The sequence below is a fragment of the Monopterus albus genome, unplaced genomic scaffold (genome assembly GCF_001952655.1).
Source record: "Monopterus albus unplaced genomic scaffold, M_albus_1.0 scaffold142.1, whole genome shotgun sequence".
In the NCBI taxonomy this organism is placed as follows: domain Eukaryota; kingdom Metazoa; phylum Chordata; class Actinopteri; order Synbranchiformes; family Synbranchidae; genus Monopterus; species Monopterus albus.
This window is the reverse complement of record NW_018128022.1, coordinates 782,855-805,157: the sequence shown is the minus strand read 5'-3', so window position 1 is coordinate 805,157 and position 22,303 is coordinate 782,855. Positions and strand designations below refer to the sequence as shown.

General features: G+C 41.3%; 1 protein-coding gene across 5 annotated transcripts in view; it reads left to right on the top strand.

Moving 5' to 3' along the window:
* The window catches only part of fynb (FYN proto-oncogene, Src family tyrosine kinase b), a 90,660-nt gene extending 68,579 nt beyond the window's left edge, over positions 1-22,081 (top strand). For 4 of the 5 annotated variants that reach the window (XM_020614100.1, XM_020614101.1, XM_020614102.1 and 1 more), the window contains 9 exons: positions 4,979-5,077; positions 7,089-7,192; positions 7,622-7,771; positions 11,884-12,048; positions 14,644-14,823; positions 16,568-16,644; positions 17,415-17,568; positions 19,727-19,858; positions 21,555-22,081. In XM_020614100.1, coding sequence (XP_020469756.1) covers positions 4,979-5,077; positions 7,089-7,192; positions 7,622-7,771; positions 11,884-12,048; positions 14,644-14,823; positions 16,568-16,644; positions 17,415-17,568; positions 19,727-19,858; positions 21,555-21,763 — 1,270 coding nt within the window. In that variant the 3' untranslated portion in view covers positions 21,764-22,081. Of the gene's footprint in view, positions 1-4,978; positions 5,078-7,088; positions 7,193-7,621; positions 7,772-11,883; positions 12,049-12,395; positions 12,552-14,643; positions 14,824-16,567; positions 16,645-17,414; positions 17,569-19,726; positions 19,859-21,554 lie in introns of all 5 variants that reach the window. The other variant, XM_020614104.1, reaches the window with a different exon arrangement.
* Positions 22,082-22,303: the final 222 nt, after the last annotated feature.

Sequence of the window (22,303 nt, the reverse complement as noted above, 5' to 3'; positions counted from 1 at the left end):
AGCAGGAACCAAACAGAGCTGCATCTTCAACCCTTTTCCACTCCTCCCACACCTCACTGCTTCAAACAGCCTCAAATGTGGACTGGTCTGCTTCTAGCTAGCCACACTGACCCCTACTGGACAAACCTCAACTGCTCCAGCCTGTCAGAGCTGGCAGAAAGTGAGTGACAGATGCCCCCCCCCAAAAAAGCCCAAAAAGGCATGGCTTACATGAGGCAGGGCCATCAGAGATCCCAGTATACTGCCTCAGCTGACAGACGGCACTGTTGTTCCTTTTTGTGATGGTATCTTCACAGAGCTCCATCCATGAATGTTTATTCAGTTCAGGCTGTGTTATTGTGAAGCTTCATCGGACATAATCAAAAAGCAGCTTCTGCCTTTACTGAATGCTACAAGTCTGCACTATTAGTAAATTAAATTACTGTCACTTTGATTCAGCTGCAGGCTATGAATAAACACACAGCAGTGTTGTAAATGGCTCGCTGTGCTATGTGACTCCTTTCAGTCAACACAGTCCTGTTTAATTATTCTCTCATCAGCAGTCACCACAGGGAGAGAGGATCTGAATCCATTTGGAGACAGGAGGGAGGTTCTTTGTTTACTCTTGTTTTTTTCTGTCTTGTTGCAGCAGGGCAGGGTTGGTTTAAGGGGGTTTGTTTCTGGTGACAAAAGAGGCTGCGGGACAGAGACAGACCCACCCTACACTGTTGGCCTCTGTCTCACTGGCTCTATGCAAACACACATATGTCACATAAACACATCTTCTCACTCCTGCAGACTTTTCTCCCACAGAAGGCAGATTGCTGGGTCTCAGTATTTCCCTCACCCCTCTCTCCTTCCTAAGAGACTATGCACAAAGGGACGCAGGCCTGTTTCAGACTGGGATGTTATCCCCAGGGGATCCCTCATCATGGATTTATTCTACATAAATGAGGAACTAGCTTTGCCTCCTCCTCAACTCCCTTCTCTCTGTCTCACACACACAAACACTCACTCAGAATCAGAATCAGCTTTATTGGCCAGGTGTTTTGGACACACGAGGAATTGTACTCTGGTACAGCGGCTCTCAATGCATATGTACATGTCCTTATGTAAGGCAGCAGTGGGCAAGTAACCAATATAAGGCTGAGAAGAAAAGTAAAGAAGTAATGTGCAATCAAGCAAAGGAATGTGCCTTAGGAGGAAAAATAAAGTACTATATACACATACACACTGTCTGGATTTGACGGATCAGTATGTACAAGGTATATATTTACAGGTATTGCACTGAGGGTTATTGTCCAGTCATACGTTTTCATAACATTTTGGGCATGGAATCCACGCTGAATCCACCCTTCTGATGGGATCAGTTTAATCCAGATTTTCTGGATCAAAGTGATCCAAATCCTACAAAAAAGTTCTGAAAAACCCTAAATGAAGGTTTGATCCGGATCAAAACCAAGATTGGATTACATGATCTAATCCGATTATGTAATCCGTTTCTTCTTTTGAAAAACCCATTTTCAAGATTTGATCCAATCCGTTATCCAAAATCCTAGTGGATTACTTTTGAAAAACCGGGCCCTGGTGTGTAAGGGATGTGATAGAAACAAGCACTGGGTGGTACAGTGTGTCAGAGACTTTGTCGAAGCCCAGAGATGGGAGAAGGAAATGTACATGTGTGATTGTGTATATGTGTAAGCACTGGTAATGGCGGATGGCAAAGCACTACTGTCCCTTAAGGCAGCTGGATATTGATGTGTGTGAAGCAGAGAGTGAAGGAATGAAGAATACAAATAAAATGATGGTAATGACTGTAGACGTGAGAGTCAAGATAAACAGATGTCAGTAACAACACAGAAACCTTCACCCTCCATGTGCCTACTGCCCTATCTGCTTCTACTGTAGTTAAAGGATATTATTTGCCATGTTTTTCTACTTGACAAATTCCATGAAAAGATCTCAACCAATAATTCATTGGTCCCACACACAATACTTTTTGATTTCTGTACTATGGCACTAAGTCCCAAACTTATTTCGTCATTAAGAATGGGTCAAAAATAGAGTTTTTTAAAACCAGCCCAGTAACATTTCTAAAACAGCTCAACTGTAAGTTTTAGAAAAAGTTGATCAAACCAGATGGAATATTGTATATATGTGGGACTGTTTCAGCTTTGGTGTTCTACTTCTGTACCTTTTTCCAGTGTAGAGCAGTAAGTGTGTTTCCATCCATCCTGATGTGAATTCACAGATTAGAAGAGAGTGAAGATGTGAGGACACTATAACCTTCCTCAAGTTAATGCATGAAACCAGCAGAAATGTCTTACAGTCAGAACAGAATGTTTTCAGACCCTTTCAAGTTATCCACATTTTGTTATGTTTCAGACTCATCTTAAAATTGATTCATTCCATTTTTTTCCTCATCAATCTACATACAGTACTCCACAATAAAAAAGTGAAAACAGCTTTTTCTAGTGTTTTGAAAATATATTAAAAATAAAAGACACCATGAGATGCTTTTACAGCTTGATCAGAGTCCACCTGGGCCCAATTTAATGCACTGCATAGAACTAGGAAAGGCCTCATAGTTGGTGATGTACAGTATGTCAGGGTGGGGAGAACTGTCCACAGACCTGTGAGACAGGACTGTGCTAAGACACAGATCTGGGGAAGGATACAAGAAAACGTCTGCAGCACTGAAAGTGCCCAAGAGCATGGCAGCCTCCATCATTCTCAAATGGAAGAGATCTGGAATGACCAGCAGTCTTCATAGATCTGGCCGCCCAGGCAAACACAGTAATCGGGGATGAAGGGCTTTGGTCAGACTGGTAACCAAGAACCCAAGGGTTCTGTGGGTGTCGGAATTGACCTCTGAGCCTCTCCTGAGATGGATTTGTACCTGCATGATTCCTGAACAGTGGCACAAAATAGTGGCCCAAGAGAGAAGGCTCATGTAGGAGCAACACCCTATCAAGAGTTTAATTTGCATCCCATTCATTCATTCATTTTCTAGAGCCACTCTGCTTTATATCTTTCCTTTTTTTAATCTGGTAAGTATCAGAGTTGTTGCAGGTAATGAATGAAATATTCATGCATTTCATATAAAAGTTCTGTTTCTCATGTTAATGTTGCCCTGCGATGGATTGGCGACCTGTCCAGGGTGTACCCCGCCTTCGCCCGATTGCCGGCCGGGATTGGCTCCCCCGTGACCCCGTTCAGGGACTAAGTGGTAGAAAATGGATGGATGTTAATGTTTTGATACAACTTCACAATCCCAGCATTCGCCCTATGGCCGGCCGGCATTGGCTCCCCCGTGACCCCGTTCAGGGACTAAGTGGTAGAAAATGGATGGATGTTAATGTTTTGATACAACTTCACAATCCCAGCACCTTAAAGTAATGAGGCCAAATTAATTGTTTTTCTGGCTTTTACAGTGAAAAGCTATAAAGGAGGAGGAGGTGTGATGATTGTTAGGCCTAAACTATATTACAAAGAGGGAATATTAAAGGAAGAAACCTGAAATGTGAAATATGTCAGTAAGAGAATAAGAGCAAACATGAAGAGGTGAGTGGCTGGACAGATAAAAAAAACAAACAAAGTTTTCAATGCAGAGGGACTGATGGGCCCAAAAAACCGCTGTTGTTTACTGAGGTAGAGATACACAGAGGACATCAGAGAAAGACACTAATGGCTGTGTGGGCATCAAGGCTGAGGGGTCTTTAAGAAGCCTCTCTTTCCTCCTCCTCTGCCATTTTTTTCATTTTCCAGACATTTATCAGACACCATTTTCAAAACAGCTACACTTTGATTGATGTGTCACCCACAAGCAGTTACGTTCAGAAGCTAAAAACCCAGTGTTAACACTGTAGGCTAAGTAAAACAGTTAATTTTGTGAAATACTTGTATATGCTTTCTTCCATTGAGTGAGATCAATGTCATATGTATGCATTAAGGTCTGATCTGGAGTCAGGACTAACTTCCCTTAACACAGACAGGCAGGGGGAAACAGCTAGATTCTGGCCACAGTTAAAATATAGGTGACAAAGACATAGATTGTCTGCTAGTAGAGCTGTCCACCTAAATATTACCCATGAAGATCATATCATCAAGTTATTTCATGTTTATTCATTTTCTTAAACTGAGCAGATTGACTCCAGACATTAAAATATTTCTTGGCTTTCTTTCTGAGAGTGAGAGAAGAAGACCTCGTGTCTGTCTATTGAGTATGGAACTGGAGTCAGGTCGAGGTTAGCAGAGAGAAGAACCTAGCTTGGCTCTGTCTAAAGACCAAAAACACACCTACACCTCTAAAGCTCGATGATGTATATGTTCTGTCTTATTTGTTATTCAAACTACATATAAAAACAACATTTAAAAATGTAAATCTATGGGGAGATACTTATTGGAGCTAATGTATTTCTTATCTAATACCACTAGAGTTAACAGTCCCTTCAACTGTTTGTTACAAATTTAAATCTAGTGACTTCCTCAAAAGCTATTAATTGTCTTTTTCACATTATCCTTTCTCTACAGATTAAAATAACAGGATACAGTGTATTTAGCAGTGAGCTTTAGAGGTGCTGGAAAGCACTGTATATGTTTTCTTTGGGCAGAGCTAAGCTAGCGGTTTCTCCCTCCTTCCTGTCTCCATGCTCAGCTAGGCTAATGACATCCTCTAGTCAAGAGATATTGTTCTTCCTGTCTCATTGTCAGAAAGAAACAGTGTTTATGTGTGTATACATTTTTAGAATGGGTGGCTGCAGGGCTAGCCAAACCCCAAGTTGCTTTTCTAGAGCCACATGTAGCTCTCTGTTTTATTCCCTACAGGCTCACTTGTTCCTATGTTTTCCACATGGCCAGTTATTAGCAAGAAAGTCAGACTAAAACTACTTTGATGTGTTCAGTGGCACAGAGAATGTCAGCTCATATAATATGAAATAATGTTTTTTAAAGTTTGAGTGTTTCTTATGTTCTTCTCTTTTCCCTCTCTCTGTTTCAGTGAAGGGGACTGGTGGGACGCTCGCTCACTCACCACCGGTGGCAGTGGCTACATTCCCAGTAATTACGTGGCTCCAGTAGACTCCATCCAGGCTGAGGAGTAAGTACTGTACATGTATGTGTGTGTAAATGCACCACTGAGACCCACAGTACAGTGGTCCAGGACTAGTGACTTTCATCCAGACTGCTCTAATGTAGCGTGAGATTAGTGGATGCGAGGTCACAGACTGACAGGTTCACATGTGCAGAGTTAACCTTCTGAGGAACAAAATTCAGGAGAAAAAGTCAGTGTCAGTTTCTATTTTCCCTTCAGGGCAGATGTTTCTACTAGCCTGGTAAATTGGCATTTATGTGACACTATAAAGAGATGGATTTAGAATTTTAAATGTCAGCCAGACGGTGGATGAGAGGTAAATATATACCCTTTGGTGGGGCTTTTTCATTTTACAGTTCATTGAGTGCATTTTTAGCATAAAAATGTATGTCCTCCATAAACCAAGGTGCACTCTCATGTATTAAGAATGGTAAAGAATGAGCAAATAAAAGCCTTTTAATATTTTTGTGGTTTTGTGTGCAGCATCAACTGCCACAACAGACCTGACACCCTCCACCCACTGTACCTGCATCAGAATAAGGTTTCGGTATAAAGATTCAGTCAAGTCACAACCAGGCAGATTCAGATGATGAGCCCACCAGAGCACGCTAGAATTAAAACCAGAGAGGCGGTGTGAGTGCAGCTCCTCTTATCAACACAGATCTAACTGTGTGAAAAACCCACTTTGACTATAGTGTCATAGCGCTCACATTTCCTGTCTTTCATCCTCCACTCAGTTGCAGTGTCAGTTAACACGCAAACAAGTTATGTTGTCATGAGATAATGAAAAAAATTCCAACTTTTTTTATGTCTACTTTACTGTTGACCATTGTGTTTGGTGGCAGTGTCACAAGTAAAGAGTTAGGGTTGGATAACATCACTGGACATTCTTATGGCCCCGCATCAGGCCTTGAATTCATCACACATCAGCTGCTGGGTTAAAATGCTAAAATACAAACCACAGAGCTGGTGTTCATTACACCCTATAACATGAAAGTGTTGGAAAGAATTTTGCTGGCATTAGAGCGTCACCCATCATTAAAAAGGTACATTTTTTCCTATGAGTGGAGGTAAAGTAAGGGTCATGGAGGGTCCTGATTACAAATGGCTCGGCCTCAGTTCATGTCACAGTAGTCAGCCCAATGCAATAGATTTTAGCTGCAGCTGTAACAACTCTCTCAGGTGTGAGAATCTGCTGCTTTTCTTGGTCTTACCTTATGGTGGAGTGTATATTTCGGGCTTTTGGACTGTTGGTCATACAAAACAGGATATCTGATTACTTCACCTTGTGCTGTGGTTGGCATTTTTCTGCATTTTCTGTTGTTTTATAGGTCAAATGATAAAATGAATCAAGAAAATAATTGGCAGAATAATCCTGACTAAAAAAAAATCCTTTGTTTCAGTCCTATTGTTTGTCCATTTGTCAAGTGGGAATTTTGCGCCTGATAAGGGCTTTAGTTGAAAAGTCAGAGGGTCACCAGAAATATAAGAAATTATCCTGAGGGCACCAGCAGTACCCACAGCAAATGTTTCAGGCATACTGGCCACAATCAGAAGTGCAGCTCATGTCGTGGGATCTGAAATGATTGTTTCTATACACATTTATTTTCAAAAAACTAATGTAAGACCTGGACAAAATGTCACCAGGTTTAGGTTTGATGTCATTTCCAATCTGCCCACTCCCTTATTGTAAGAAACGCCATCTAAGTTAATGTTTTCTTGTACAGTATATGTAATATGAATTTTCAGGTAACAAGATCAACACAACCCTAGTTTTAATATTACTACTACTAAGGTTGGTGCTTGACTGGGAAGGAACCAGAAACTCCTGAATCCTGTTGGTCACTTGCTCTCACTTTCTTAACAGTGTTTGACTAAAATTATTTACACAACATCATCAATAAAGTGAGTACAATGGAGTAGTACTATGGAGGATTTTCTGATTCTTTCTAAGAATGGCATTAAGCGACACCCCCCACCTCAGTCTGAGTTAACAGGTTTTGTCCTGCGGTTGCAGCTGGTACTTTGGTAAACTGGGCCGTAAGGATGCAGAGAGGCAGCTGCTGTCCACTGGCAACCCTCGCGGCACCTATCTCATTCGGGAGAGTGAAACTACAAAGGGTAAAAACCATAGACACACTCATGCTCTCAGCCTATGTGACTCCAAGTATAAGTGTGTGAGTGTGTGTGAGTATGTCATGAGAGATTTGCAACTGTGGGGGAAAAAACATTCACATCAGGCTGAGATTGTACCTTGAACCTGTGGAATGTTTCAGTGCTCTAATATTTCCTACATGGCTTTTGTGAACTGCAGCAATGTGTCAGCCACTCCTCTTGGAGTGTCCACCCAGTTGCAAGTGTTGCAGCGAGTTTTGAAAAGTATCAACTGCTTAAAGTGAATGCTTTGTCATATTCTGTTCTCTTTACTTATTTTTTTAATTAGATATGTTCTGACTTACTGTAAATCATGATGTTGTCACTTTTATACTTTATTGTTTGTGCTCAGTCAGTGACACCTCATCCTCTCAACCCCTGATCTGTGCCCCCCAGGTGCCTTCTCCTTGTCCATACGAGACTGGGACGATGTGAAAGGTGACCACGTCAAGCATTATAAGATCCGCAAACTGGACAGTGGAGGTTACTATATCACCACCAGGGCTCAGTTTGATACGCTGCCACAGCTGGTTCAGCACTACTCAGGTAAGAAGAAGCTAAGCTGTTCGCTGACACTTACACTGATTTTGTATGTAGAAGTTCATTTTGACACACCATGGTTAATTTTATGACATATTTTAGTTAATTTCAGTGTATTTTTGCAAAATTTTGATGTAATTTCAGGATTTATTCCAGTTAATCTATGGATGGATTCTGGTTCATTTTAGAACATATTCTAGTTCATTTGAGGACGTAGTCAGGACAGAAAACAGAGGTACACAGTAGCAAATACAGGCATAAACAACATCTAGGTACTTGAAGGACCTTGAATGTACGAAAGACTTCATTGCCCACAAATTGGATGACATCATGTCTGTTGGAAGTAGTTTTTTCAGTTTAACTCTTTGTATCTTGCCCTTAAGCTCTTTACCATATTAGATCTCTGGAATTTGGTTCAGTACACTGCATCACTGATGCATACAGTCAAAATAATCTATTTACGTAAAAAGATGTTGACCCATTAAAAAGAGAAACAGACAGATGTTCCCATGGAAAGATGTGGAGACAGAGCATCGTTAACATGGCCCCATTTGCAGAAGCCCAAATAGCATCCTTTAAGTCTTCTCTTCAGTCTGGTGTCCATTTTCCTTCAGTTGATCCAAAATGCATTATGCAGACACTGTTATTCTGTGTAATTGCATTTTGTCTGCAGCTTTCAGATACAGGGATAAAAGGTGGCACTTAGAATGAGACACATAAAGAGAAGAATGCGACTGCATGTGAAATCAGTTGCATTTGCTACCTTACTTGCATCTGTTATGTTTTTTAATCTTGCATCACATTAAATTTAATGTAGCAAACATGAAATGCAATGAGAGTGGAAAGGCTGCTTATTGTCTTAATCAAAGGGGAAATAGGGAGCTAATGTGTCAGAGTTTAGGACTGGATCACTGGGAGCTCATCCAGATGTGTGTATTGAGCTCAGTGTGTAATGGTAACATACTATATCATGTCCAAAAATATTGGCACCCCTGCATTTCTGTCAGTTAAGGCACCACTTCTCCCAGAAAATTGTGGCAATCACAAAATTCTTTGGTATTCTTATGTTTATTTCTTTTGTTTGCATTGGAACAACACAAAAAGCATAAAAAAGCTTAACCTGATCCACATCACACTGAACAGAATTACTGACACCCTCAGTTTAATATTTGGTGGCACACCCTTTGGACAAAATAACTGAAATCAGTCACTTCCTGTAACCATCACTGAGTTTCTTCCACCTCTCTACTGGAATTCTGGACCACTCTTCTTTTGCCAGGTCTCTCAGATTTGAAGGGTTCCTTCTCCCAGCTGCTGCTCTGAGATCTCTCCACAGGAGCTCTATCTGGACTCATTGCTGGCAGCTTCAGAACTCTCCAGCTCATTGTCTGAAACCAATTCTGGTGCTGTTTGAAATCTGCTTTGGGTCATTGTCCTGCTTGAATTTATTTGGATGTTGATCAAGGTTCTTTATCCACCACTCAAACAATCCTTCCTTGCAGTCTGCCATCTATTTTCCTCTTTTGTCCACGTCCAGGGAGATTAGCTACAGCACTATGGGCTGTAAACGTCTAGACAATGTTGCCCACAGTGGACACAGGAACAGCCAGGAGATGGACTTGGAGCCTTGAGACTGTCCAGGCTTTCCCACTATGTGGTTCTCTGATCCTCAGACAATTCTTTGCTCTTCTTTCTTTTCTCCATGCTCAGTGTGGTCCACATGACACAAAGGTTGAGTCGACTTTTCTCCATTTTAACTAGTTACAAGTGGGATTTCTATGTTGCCAGCACCTGTTGATTGCTACAGGTGAGTTTCATTACAAATTAAAGGAGCATCACAGGCTGGAAATACAACTATATCTGATCATTTTGAAAAGGTTTCAATAATTCTGTCCAGTCCATGTTTGGAGTTCTGTGTGGAATGGATCAGATTGGGCTTTTTCTGTTTTTTGTGTCATTCCAATGCAAACAAAAGAAATAAACATGAGAATACAAAAGAATTTTGTGACTGGAACAATTTTCTGGGAGAAGTGGTGCCTTAACTGACAGAAATGCAGGGGTGCCTGTACATACTGTATGTCTGTGTTCTCTTACATATATTTTGTTTTACCACTCTCTATCTTCCTCTCACTATCGAAAGGATGCTGTTCTTGTTATGCTCTAATTGGCACATGGGCATATCGATGTTTAAGCTCTAAAATCAACACCATGGATTTTCTGTATGTGTTTGTATCATGGAACATTAACAGTCCCTCTACAATTTCAGCACTCCAGATGACGTATGGAGCCAGCAGCACACCTTTTCAAATAACCTTGACTCTTTCAGGGCTTGTGCTTTTATGGCTTTCTGCTTTCGTCTGTCTCTAAAGAGATAAAATCATATCTGGCATCATATACTGTAGAATATTCTCAAGCCTCAAGAATCAGCCACCCCACAAGTTTGATTTACACGATCAAAGTGATCCTGATTGACTTCAATAGTTATAGTGGTTTTTTTTAGACAATCCTGGTCAAAGTTTGTCCATCTTATGAAGAAACTACAAGTGAATGTCAGATAAAATCTAATTCTGCCAGTTGAATTGCTCTGGCACAAACTGTAGCAGCAACACAAACCTTGAACACTGACAGATTTATTAATTCTGATCAAAATGCTATTCAAACCTCACCATTTGAAGCCTAAGTGTTCTAGGAAACACTGCCTGTTTTGATGCTTGCTGTTTGATAAGGTCTACATATCGACAGCTTTTATGACAGCCAGCAGAGTGAACATAGAGCAGTATTGATGTCTGAGGCAGCAGGCTTTGATGGCCAAGTTTCAGGTTGAACATTTCCAGTGGTGAGACACAGGCCTTTATCTTGTCTTTATTGCCATGTGCAAACACCCTGAAGCCTTATCATTGCCAGTGGTGAGGAAAGGGGAGTCAGTTTGTCCCTGCAGCATTGAATGGGAGATCTCTGTAGATATCAGCATGGAGGTACCAGTGGAAACTGCCTTAAAATCAATAACCCAGGTAAAATCAATAACACCAGCACTTCTTCCAGAGTAAAAGCCGAGGATGTTTGATTTCATGACACAGACGATATGGTGTCATTAGCTACACTGACAACCATACAAGGGCAGGATTGAAATGGAGTGCCACTCAGCCGCCTAACAAGCATAGCTGTTAATGCTTCTCATGGTGAATAAAATCCCCACGCTGTCTTTATGTTTAACCACAGCTGTAGGTGTACGTTTCCCCAGTGAGTAACTGACAGCCAGAGTGATCTCTTTACATAAATTACTTCCATTATAATAAAGTTTATGAGTTGTAGGTGCTGTTAGCCAAAGTGAGCTGTAACCTAGAGCATATACTTTTTCTATACCTGTATCCATCCTCAGTCTGTATTCATTCAACAAGCTGGGGTCACCACAAGGAAACCTATAGTAGAGAAAATTAGGCCTAAAATAACTATAATAATTAAATTAATTAATTATTATAAAATAATAAAATAATTAATTGAATGTAATGGTGATGCTTTAGATTCCGAAACAGGAGTTAGGGTCAAGCTCCAAAAGCCCTGGATCCTACGATTTCCATAATGGAACTCAAGAGTGCTCTTGTTAGGCCCTCCCTGCCTGACAAATAGCTAGACTTGTTTGGAACACAGAATTTTTGTCTCTGAGCCCACACAATGACATCATCTGGGTTATTTTATTAGACATAACAAAAGTCCCCCAGAGCTACAGACAATGATGTAAAACTTTCACAGGCATTTTTAAAATAAATAGTAAACTGACTCACTGAAATCAAATTTCCCCTTGAAGGTGTTAAGATTGTGAAAGCACCTCTGTCACTCTGGCTCCTGTAGATGAATCCTTAGTAGCATATTACTCTGGTTGATCTCATGATCATTAAGAATCAGGAAGGCCATGTTAGACTGAATCCGCTGACCTGGAAGCAGCCAGCCAGGAGGAAAAGAGTTGCTTTCAATTTTCATATCTACTCTGCCCCTTGTTGTCCTTGTTTCAAGTTGTTGTGTTGCTTTGAGGCTCTACCCTCTCTCCTGCAGGGTGCTGTGCTAACACTCTGTCCACCTCTCTTTATGCTCTTATTTGTACATTGCTATGCGGCCTGCAGACCGAGCCGCCGGCCTCTGCTGTCGCTTGGTGGTTCCCTGCCACAAAGGGATGCCCCGCCTCGCTGACCTGTCCGTCAAAACCAAAGATGTGTGGGAGATCCCACGGGAATCACTGCAGCTCATCAAGCGACTTGGGAATGGGCAGTTTGGGGAGGTCTGGATGGGTATGGATCCAGTCACCTCCAGAAGTCGAGGTCACAAGGAAAGAGCCACACTGAACCAGCAGAGACTCCAGACTGACTCAGGAACACAAGAAAAAAATCTGGCCTGGGAGGGGAAGGGTCCAAATGAGAAAACAGGACAAGAAATTTTGATAATTCTCAGTTTGGATATCTTGCCATCAAAATACTTGTGGTTTCTGACCCCTTCCTCCCAGAATCAGGTGGAAGAACATCTAGTATGTCAGGAGACTCTGCTCTCAGTCAAAATATGGCTTCCCTCCATGTCCCTCACTGCATGTTCCTCTCCCCATTAGTTAACCCTGTGTGCCTTACCTTTCCTCCCCCTATAGAGAGTGCGGATGGTTTGTGTTGTAATTTAACGGGCGTGTGTGTGAACTACATCCCTGACACTATGGGCTTGAATCATGATGCCTGGGAGATCAACAGAGACACACTTAATTTGGAAGTAAAGCTGGGGACAGGATGTTTTGCTGATGTGTTTTACGGTAAGGGAAGCCATCTATAGTGCCCTTTTTAAATTTTCACTTTGAGTCACCCTGGAAATAAACATGAAGATTTTAATTTGTCCTTTTCCCTGCATTCAAGAAACATGTTGCAATTTTGTTTACTAAATGGAAATCAGAGCAAATGCTATCTTATCCCTCTCTGGCATTCCCACAGGATTTTTGTATTTGTTCTGTAACACATAATCCATAAAGTAAGGCTGAAACTCAGCTTCTATTTATAAATACAATTTTCCATCTCACTGTTATTTCCAGTATTAAAGTGAGTATGCTTTGCAGTATGACACTCCAAAATGGTCAGTATTAAATATATGTAGCACATGGATGGATGGACATTCTGTAAAAATATAAATAGAATAAAATCTATAAACCAAAGCAGACAGTTTTTTTTCAAAGTGACATAACTGTAAATTAGCCACCAGCTAACTGGTACTGTTAACACTTACTTTACTTTGGTGTCTAGTAAAACGCCGGGGGAAACTAGTTAGCTGACTAGTATCTGTTGGCTATGACAAAAGAGGTTAGTTATTGTATCTATACACAGTTTATTTTGGTTGGTCCAGAATTATGTCACTATTGATGTTTTTGTTCTAGCTAACAGGAGCTAGTCAGCTGAACTTGTTTACATGTAGCCAGTCAAATCACACGTTTTGAGCTGTGAAGTTGCTTGTATAAAATAATAACTTCACTCTTCACCACTGCCAGACAATTCAGCCTGAGACACAACAACAAAAAGTTGTCACAGACTTTGAATCAGAGTTCAGCTAACACTGGCATTTCAAGAAGCCCAGCAATATTTGCCATGTTGGACTTCCATACTGCAGAGCATGAGGCTTCTCCCAGATTACACCCAGCCTCTGGGGTCATATTACCTCCCAACCCAGCAGGTGACCATCATATGCTTAGCCTGATTTATGAGCTTACTCTTAAATTAAACCCTTTTACCCACCAAACACATGTAGGCCAAATGTCAGGTGATAATACACTGCCCTGCCAAATTAAAAGTCATACCTGTACAATTATATGCAATTCAATGCAGCACATCCACCTTAACATATGTTTATGAAGCTCAAAATGTTTCAGTTTCTTGTGCAATCATCATAAATTTCTAAAATCACTTATATATTTATTATTGAGGTCATAGTTAAAGGTGGCACTGTACTGGACTACATTTTATTCAGAGCTGTTCTTAATATTCTGACCCTCTCATGTATGTAGATAGGGAGGACAAAGATATAGACACCTCTGTATAATGTAGTCCAGTACAGCAGCACCTTTGACCTCAATAATAAATATATACTTGATGCGGCTGTGGCTCAGTTGGTAGTGTGGGTTGTTTCCTAACCAGAAGGTTAGCGGTTCAATTCCCGGCTTGTCTAGTCAGCATGTGGAAGTGTCCTTGAGCAAGACCCTAAACCCCCAGTTCCTCCTGGTGATAATACAAGTGTGTGAATGGCCAAATAGTGTGAAAGCACTTTGAGTGTGCTAGAAAAGCATTATACAAGTATAAGACCAAACATTTTGAGCTTCGTTAAGGCAGATGTGTTGCATTGAAGTGCATACAATTGTAGAGGTGTGACTTTTAATTTGGCAGTGTATTTCTACTAATATTCCTGCATCCATTGCTGGGACAGAATGAGATCAATAGAGTACTACTTTATTTAAGTGATTACAGTGACTCATATCTCATTACATATACTCTGCCACAGTAGCTAGATGAAGTACACACTGGTGGCACAGTCCTGCTGTGTCACTGCACCAGAGAGGATCTTACAGGCTTTTGTTAATTACCCAACAAAGCATTATCTAATCCTTTGTTGGCATATTGTGGCTCTCGAAGCCCTGCTGGATCTCTCTGCTGGCTTTTTAAAGCTATTTCAAATCAAGGTCCATTCTAAATCTCATACTCGGCGCAAGCCCTGTGCATCAGATGGGCTGATTGTCACACGGTCTCCTGATCTCATTCTGTTGCATGTTTACCTCATTGTCATTTCAAAGTGAGACTTCAAAATGACAGGATTTAAATATAAATCGATAGCTCTGGTGTGCTGATGCTTGTCTGTGCATGTGCCAGGAACATGGAACGGCACCACTAAGGTGGCGGTGAAGACTCTGAAGCCTGGCACCATGTCCCCCGAGTCCTTTCTGGAGGAGGCTCAGATCATGAAGAAGCTCCGCCATGACAAGCTGGTGCAGCTTTATGCTGTGGTGTCCGAGGAGCCCATTTACATTGTCACAGAGTATATGGGCAAAGGTAGATAAACACGCAAACAAATATATGCTTATATACACACTGCTCGCTAACATGGCAGGTGTAGCTCTAGGTGGCAGGAGGCACGGCCTACATCAAAGAACTATATTCTCTGCAAAAGCATTTAGTCCCTATGAATTTTTGCACATTTTTAAATGCAATTCATTCGATTTTTTTATCTGTATTACCAAACAGAAACAGAACTGTAAAAAGTGATATTAAAATGTAAAATGAAAACAAACCTGAACTTAAAAGCCCTACCTTCAGCTCCGTGAATCTACAGTTTTTACTGAGTTGAGTTCTACAGGGGTCTAAAGCTACAACTGCTGCTGGTAAATCTGAAATCCTGAACCTGACAAGTAATATTTTTGTTGTTGTATGTCATCCATTACTGACAGGTTACTCACAGGAGAGTGCAGCACTTTGGCTACACTTGGTATCTTTGAATAGTCACCCTGGGCATTTTGTATCTACTTGCAACACATGGAAACAAACTAATGGCACAGTCAGAGAGAAAAAAAGAGGTGTTTTGTAAAAGAAAATACATTGAAATGGAATTGACTGAAAGTAACAGAACCCTGACCTGACCAGGCCTTAAGCTCTACAGCACATCATAGCTCAAAGTCATCTCCAGACTCTATATTCTCTGAACCCATTGACTTACTTGTAGGTGGCGAATCTGAGTGTAAAATATGCCGATTGCTTTGTTTCTCTGAGCCTTTGTGCAGACATTTGTGGCAGAAACACACCTTATTTAGTTTACTTAAATTTTAAAAACAGTGCAACATTTTATTTCAGGGTAGGAGCTGAAGAGAAAGGAGTTTGAGCCACAAGCAGCAAAAAGGAAACCAGGCAAAGCTGTGCATCAAGCATTGTTTCACATGGAAATGAAACTGAATTTAACTTACCATATTGTAGATACCTACAGTGCAGGTTGTTTGATGTTAGAGTTCAGCTGCTAATAGCACCACCACAGCACTAGACAACTGTGTTGTGTGTGTTCATGCTATAGCATCCCCACAGTAACTATGTTAGCAGTCTGTCTTTTGCTTTGGGATTTAGAGCTAAGCAGTACTGTATGTTATTAGTATGACTGTAGGCAACTTCTGTTTCAGAGAACTGCTGCAATCCTTGTGTTGGTGTTTCATTTCTGAGAAAGGTTTGCAGTGGAGATGACTCTGTTACATTGTGTTTCTAAAAAAGCAGCAGATGTCCAAGTTTTTTTTATTATCTTCACTATCAACAAGCTGTTTTGCCATCAGAACCTTGTAGAAGAAAACACAAGCAGCTCATGCTGAGCAGTCACAGTTCTGCAGACCTAACATGTCGTTAATAGCAACAAATGATACAGTAGCACAGTACAAGGTACAAAATGGCCAAAATGTAAACACTGTATTCTATACTGTATATGTACCAGTGTGTTAGTGTGTATTTAAGCCTAAGCATGCATGCAGGCTTTTCAAAATATATTTTTTCATTTGAGATTGTTTTTGTTCTATTCCTGTCAGAATACCAGTAGCTCTTCTGTGTGGTAAGTCCTTGTTTTCAAAGGGACTGAAGATGATTAAGGCCTTCAGAACAATCCTACAAAACACTGAAATTTAGAAGCCCCACAAGAAAGAGCTGTGGATGCACATTAAACCCCAGAGAACACATGAATGGAAACTTTGATGTGCATCACTGTGTCTGTTGCACACAGAGGGACACATAGGGACTAACATGAGATAACGGTGTATGTCCACCATAGGAAGCCTACTGGAATTCTTGAAGGATGGAGAAGGACGAGGGTTGAAGCTGCCAAACCTGGTGGACATGGCAGCACAGGTATGCCCCGATCAGAGAACTTACTGTTTCATCTGTAGACACTTTAAATACTATAAAAGAATGTAAAATAAAGAAATGTAATTTTTATTAACAAATCGTTTACTTTTTGCTTCTACTTTTCAGGTTATTGATCACTGTCAAATTACCATCACACTCAACACTTTCTGCACATAATTTGCATTAAAAGCCTTCCAGCAGCTTAGGCCTTTATTTTGAAATGCAGGCAGAGAGTGTTGTTTTATGGATGGTAGCTTAACAATGATGGCTAAAACAGAAGCAAAGAAATAATTAGTAACAGGCAGCAGTATGTCTGTTATAAAGAATCTGAATATCAGTTTAGAAGAATCTCTAACACAGCCTCTTAATGAATAGATCTCCTCTGTTCTTAATTTTTTTTTGTACAGCATAGAAAATAAAATGTTATTCTTCATAACGAATGCATTCCACCCATAGCAGTCCATCCTATTTTGACCCAGATTTTTAGCATTTAATAAATCACCTGTGTCATTTCTGTCTCACAGAAATCTGATTTTCTGCAGATTCGCTTGGCTTCAAATTCTTTTTAATAACCGAGTCGACATTGCTGTTTTCCCTGCCAGCCAAAACATATCAATATTGTTAATACAATAAAAGTTGCATACAACATAGGACTTCAGTATAATGTATGCAAAAGGCTCCCTCCATATGCATCCATCCTGAAGCATACAGTATTCACCAGAAGCAGTGCCCTGGGAATGCTGATGCAGCATGTTGACTGTGCTGTGCTCCAGGTGGCAGCAGGCATGGCCTACATCGAGAGGATGAACTACATCCACAGAGACCTGCGCTCTGCCAACATCCTGGTGGGAGACAACCTGGTGTGTAAGATCGCTGACTTCGGCCTGGCCAGGCTCATCGAAGACAATGAATACACAGCTCGGCAAGGTGGGGTGCACACACACGCTGTTAATGCTTATGTGGAACATTGTCACACACATACATTTGCATGCTGCATTAGGCCATGGAGGAAATTCTCTCAGAGGGCTGCAAAATTTGAAACGTGACTACATTAAAATGACCAGCAAATAGTGAGCAGTTGGTCTGTTCCAGATATTTGCTTGTTGTTACACTGAAGCAGACACTCCTGCTCCAGAAAGACAGCACTTATAAGGAAGTTATACTATACGTCTGCACAGAAACTGTCCAGTGTTTCTAGCCCGAGACTGTCTCTAGGGAGACTGAATTACCAGTTTTTAATCTTTGCACCCTAACCAACCAGCAGTGGCTGATGTAATTGTCCCATTAGCGCCACTTCTGTTCCACATAGAAGATGTGGTAGCTGTTGGTAGGAGCAGTTAATTTATTTCTGTCTTTTGGTTGACTGAAGAACTACAGTGAGCTATAGTTCACTGTTGACCTCCTGTTAGAGACGCCCCCCTCCCCAGGTGGGTGAGGGAGAACAAAGGTAGGACTCAAGTATGCTGACCCAGGTGCTGGGGGGGGGGGAATGACAGTTTACTGGTAAAACAACACAAAGTAACAAAAGAACCTAACAAAGGCCTAGTCCAGGTATACAGTCCGGGGTGGAGTGAAGATGGTTAAGGAGACAGAATAAACAGGAGAGTTGACGGCGGATGAGAGAGAAAACAAAGGAACAAAAGAAACAAACAACCAAAACCCAACACAGTCACTGTCAGCGTTGGGAGTAGTACGTTTGCTAAACGCATAAATGTCGTGATCAAGCCAAGCCAAAATGCACAGTTACTGTCAGCGTAGCATACTCGCACATGTGTATTTACGCGGTTAAAACAAAACAACTATCATGTACTGTGGGTACAAACTAAGTACACGTACATGTACATGTACATGTGGTATTTGTCCATTACCTGTTGCAATGATCCGCCCCACGTGGATCGTCTGCCCGAGGTATAAATAAGGAGGAAAACTAATCAGCGGGATGCACCCCAGCTGTGTGCACCGACAAACGAGTTGCCAATTACGGAGTGCCACGCAGCTGAGGTGCAGAATCCCGCAGATCAAGAAAATAGAGGAGAGAAAGGTGGAGGAGAGGCAGCAGCCGCCGAGCGGCCCTGACACCTCCAGAGCTTTTAGCCATATCTCATTTCCTTTATCGGCCGATAGAGTGGCTCAGTTGTCATGAAAATTGTTCATTTGTCATCACATAACTGTATGACTATGTGACTAAAGTTTGTATTTAACAGCTGAACCAACTCTGTAGGAGCCATGAATGAGTGAGTGTTTTATGGTAATATTGTTGAGATGTTTATTATTGTTGTCATGGTGATTGAGTCAGGTCACATAATAAGTAAGTAAGTAAAATTTTCTATAGCACCTTTGTAAACCACAGTTACAAAGTGCTTTACAAAGGAAAATACACAATAAAAGCAAAGGAACAACATGAAACACATAACAGCATTAAATAAAATCAAGCAACATCAATGAATAAAGGTAAATATCGCACACAAAACGAAACATACAGAAAACCCCTAGTCAGTACTGGAATAAAGGTATGAAACATACTTTTTATGAATGTTTTGATAGCATATCGGACAGTCAGCAAACAAGGCCCATCTACAGCCACTGAGCAACTCTAGAGTTTTTTTCCTGAAGTTGCTACAGTCTCTATGACAACTGAGCACCTTCATTTGCTAAGAAAGCCTCAGAAAATTTCTGATTGCTGAGGTAGTTCCATAAAGTCAATGGACCAACAAGAGAGACATTAAATATGAATCAAAGCAGCAGGGGCAGAGAGAGCATGATTTCCTGCTTGGTAAAAGCAGGAAAGTAGCCTGACAGACATTAACTGTGAGTAGAGGCAATTCATTGTTGGTTTTAGTCTCTGTATGGGGACAGTCAAAATACAGTAGTATTAATACAGAAAATGGCTGACCTTATACTTTAACTAGGATGTACCTGGAATAGTGTGCAACAAAAAATAAAGCAAACTTTCCACAGCAGGCAGCACCAGTGAAAACTGCACTGCCAGCTGGACCAGAAAATCCCAGCTATGTACAGCTCATAGTTTTTGTCACATGAAAGAGAAGCCTGCATGTGACACAAGGTTCACATTGCTCTCCCACAGGTGCAAAGTTCCCCATCAAGTGGACCGCTCCAGAGGCTGCGCTGTACGGGAAGTTCACCATCAAGTCAGACGTGTGGTCCTTTGGTATCTTGCTGACAGAGCTGGTCACCAAGGGTCGGGTGCCTTACCCAGGTGAGGAAGGAGGAGGGTTAAACTGGCACTAGAGGCTCAGCATGGCCACTGTGGACAAGTCGATAAAGTGGCCTGATAAGGGGAAGCCTCTCTTGTATGAAACATATGGTGGTAACAGAAGCACACACAGCTTTTCCTGTGATAGCAGGTGGCCACTCCTGCTGTTCATGGTATAAAAGGTTAATGCTTGGATAACCTTTGTCCCCTGCCAAAATCTGAGATAACACTTAATCAACTCTGCTCACCTGTGGGAAAAGTTGAGGGGGAACACGGGCCCAGATGGGGCTGGTGGCCTGGTTGTGCTTCACGGAGAAGGTGAGGAAGGTTAGCTGAGGGAGTAGCATATGCTACCACATATGTTAGATTTTTGAGGCCATCACTTGTTCTTGACAGACATGGAGGGTAGCCAAAAACTCTACTTAATTAAAACTATTATTACTTAAATAACAGAATACTCCTGTCATTTGTTGTATGTGGGCAAAATATTGGAGTCAACACGTGTATATACAGGCAGCCCGTGACATTACATCGTCAAGATCATTAGTTAAATATGTCACAAAACAGTGGTCCCAGTTTTATCCCATAAGTGTGGTGTCAAAACAATAAGGGTAATTATTATAAAATATGTCAGTCAGTGAAAAATATATAGTTACATACCACCAGTGTAATACATTAAATCATATAAATGGAAAATATGGCAATACTGTGGCTTTTTTCTTATGCAAATAAGAATATGAGCCCAACAGTAAATATTTTAAAGATGAACCAATAACAAATTGCTTATGCTGCCTAATTAGAAGATCATTTTGTGCAGTTTCTTAATTTGCTCTCATTTATTCAGTGCAGGTGTGTTTACCCTTCCACCTTTGCCAGTAGTTGAAACTGTCACTCATTTCAGCATTAACTGAAAGTAGCCTGTCTGTTTTCCATGTGCATCATTTCTTCATTATGATTTCTCCTTCTCTTCATTTGAGGCTGCTTGGAAGAAGTAGTAGTCTTGATGTCCAATACACTCCACATAGGCAGTGAAAGCAGGTAGTTCATGCTGTCAGTGTAGTGTCCTCAGCTGGCCTCAGACCAGCGTTCACATCTAGAGCTCACTGTAGTTTGAGCTGTGCTATTAGTGCTGTTAAAAAGCCGTGTGCTAATAGCAGGAAAAGTGAGACAGTCTTATGTGAATCTCCTGCTACAGCTTTTTCCTTTCCTCTCCAGTTGTGATCAGATTTATCAGAGCTTCAGCTGATCCACCAGTCTCTGAAGTCTGACAAGGAAAGAGCAGGGTGTGCAATAACACCATGGATAAAACAAACTAAATAAACCAGAGTGCTGCCAGGAGACAATGCAGATGTTGCAGAGTAAATAAATACTGTGCATTTGTCTCCCAGCGTCTACTGGAGTGAGAGTAAAAACAAGACATCTACTGGAGTAAATGTAGCTCATTAGTACCGGCCTCTGCTTCTTGACGATTTAGGGGTTTGTTTGGGACTAAAGAAGCAAAGAACTTGGTGAAACATTAGCTCCTAAACAGATTTTTCAGATTTAAGATGGTAGGAAATGATTGGTAACAGAGCGATTTGTTTGTGTTGAAGGTCACTGAGGCTAAATCAGCGTTCAGTCTCCACTGTCATGTTGATCTGTTTAACAACCCCTGGGTGTACCTCCTCACACTCTGTGTGTGTTTGTTTGTTTGTTTTAGGGATGAACAACCGTGAGGTACTGGAGCAGGTGGAGCGGGGCTACAGGATGCCATGCCCCCAGGACTGCCCCATCTCACTGCACGAGCTGATGCTGCAGTGCTGGAAGAAGGACGCCGAGGAGCGGCCCACCTTCGAGTACCTGCAGGCCTTCTTGGAGGACTACTTCACAGCCACTGAGCCTCAGTACCAGCCCGGGGACAACCTCTAAACCCCTTCCAAATCCCATCACTCTCCAGGCCGTCGGGCTCAGCTTGAGGCTGTGACCAGACTGGACGCATCAGTGCTGGAAAAAAACAAAACAAAACATAAAAATAAAAACTCTGCAGCCTTCCCAGTCAGGCCTTTATTTTAGGGATCTGTACAGCTTCCTGAGTATTTCAACACCAACAACCCTCCAGATAAACAGCCCTCAGTCTCCAACACGCCCCCCTAGTGTCTGAACTTTGCAAATGCAGTAATTAGGGATGTCGGTGGATGGAGGACGGATGGAGACAGCTGGAGTTGTAATAAAGCAATTAAATACCTGTATTGAGTGTAAATAAGAAGGTTTGTTGAGTTTGTTTGCTTCTTTTAAAGATTTTATTTTCTCTCGCACAAACTAATAATGAAAAGAATGAAAAAAGGCGAAAGAAGACAGGCACCTGAGCAGGTACAGTTAATCTGTACGTGTATTATACTGAAGCTCCTGTATTCTTTTATTTTTTTTAATTGGAAGTCACAATATTATTGTTTATTTTCCATTATGTAA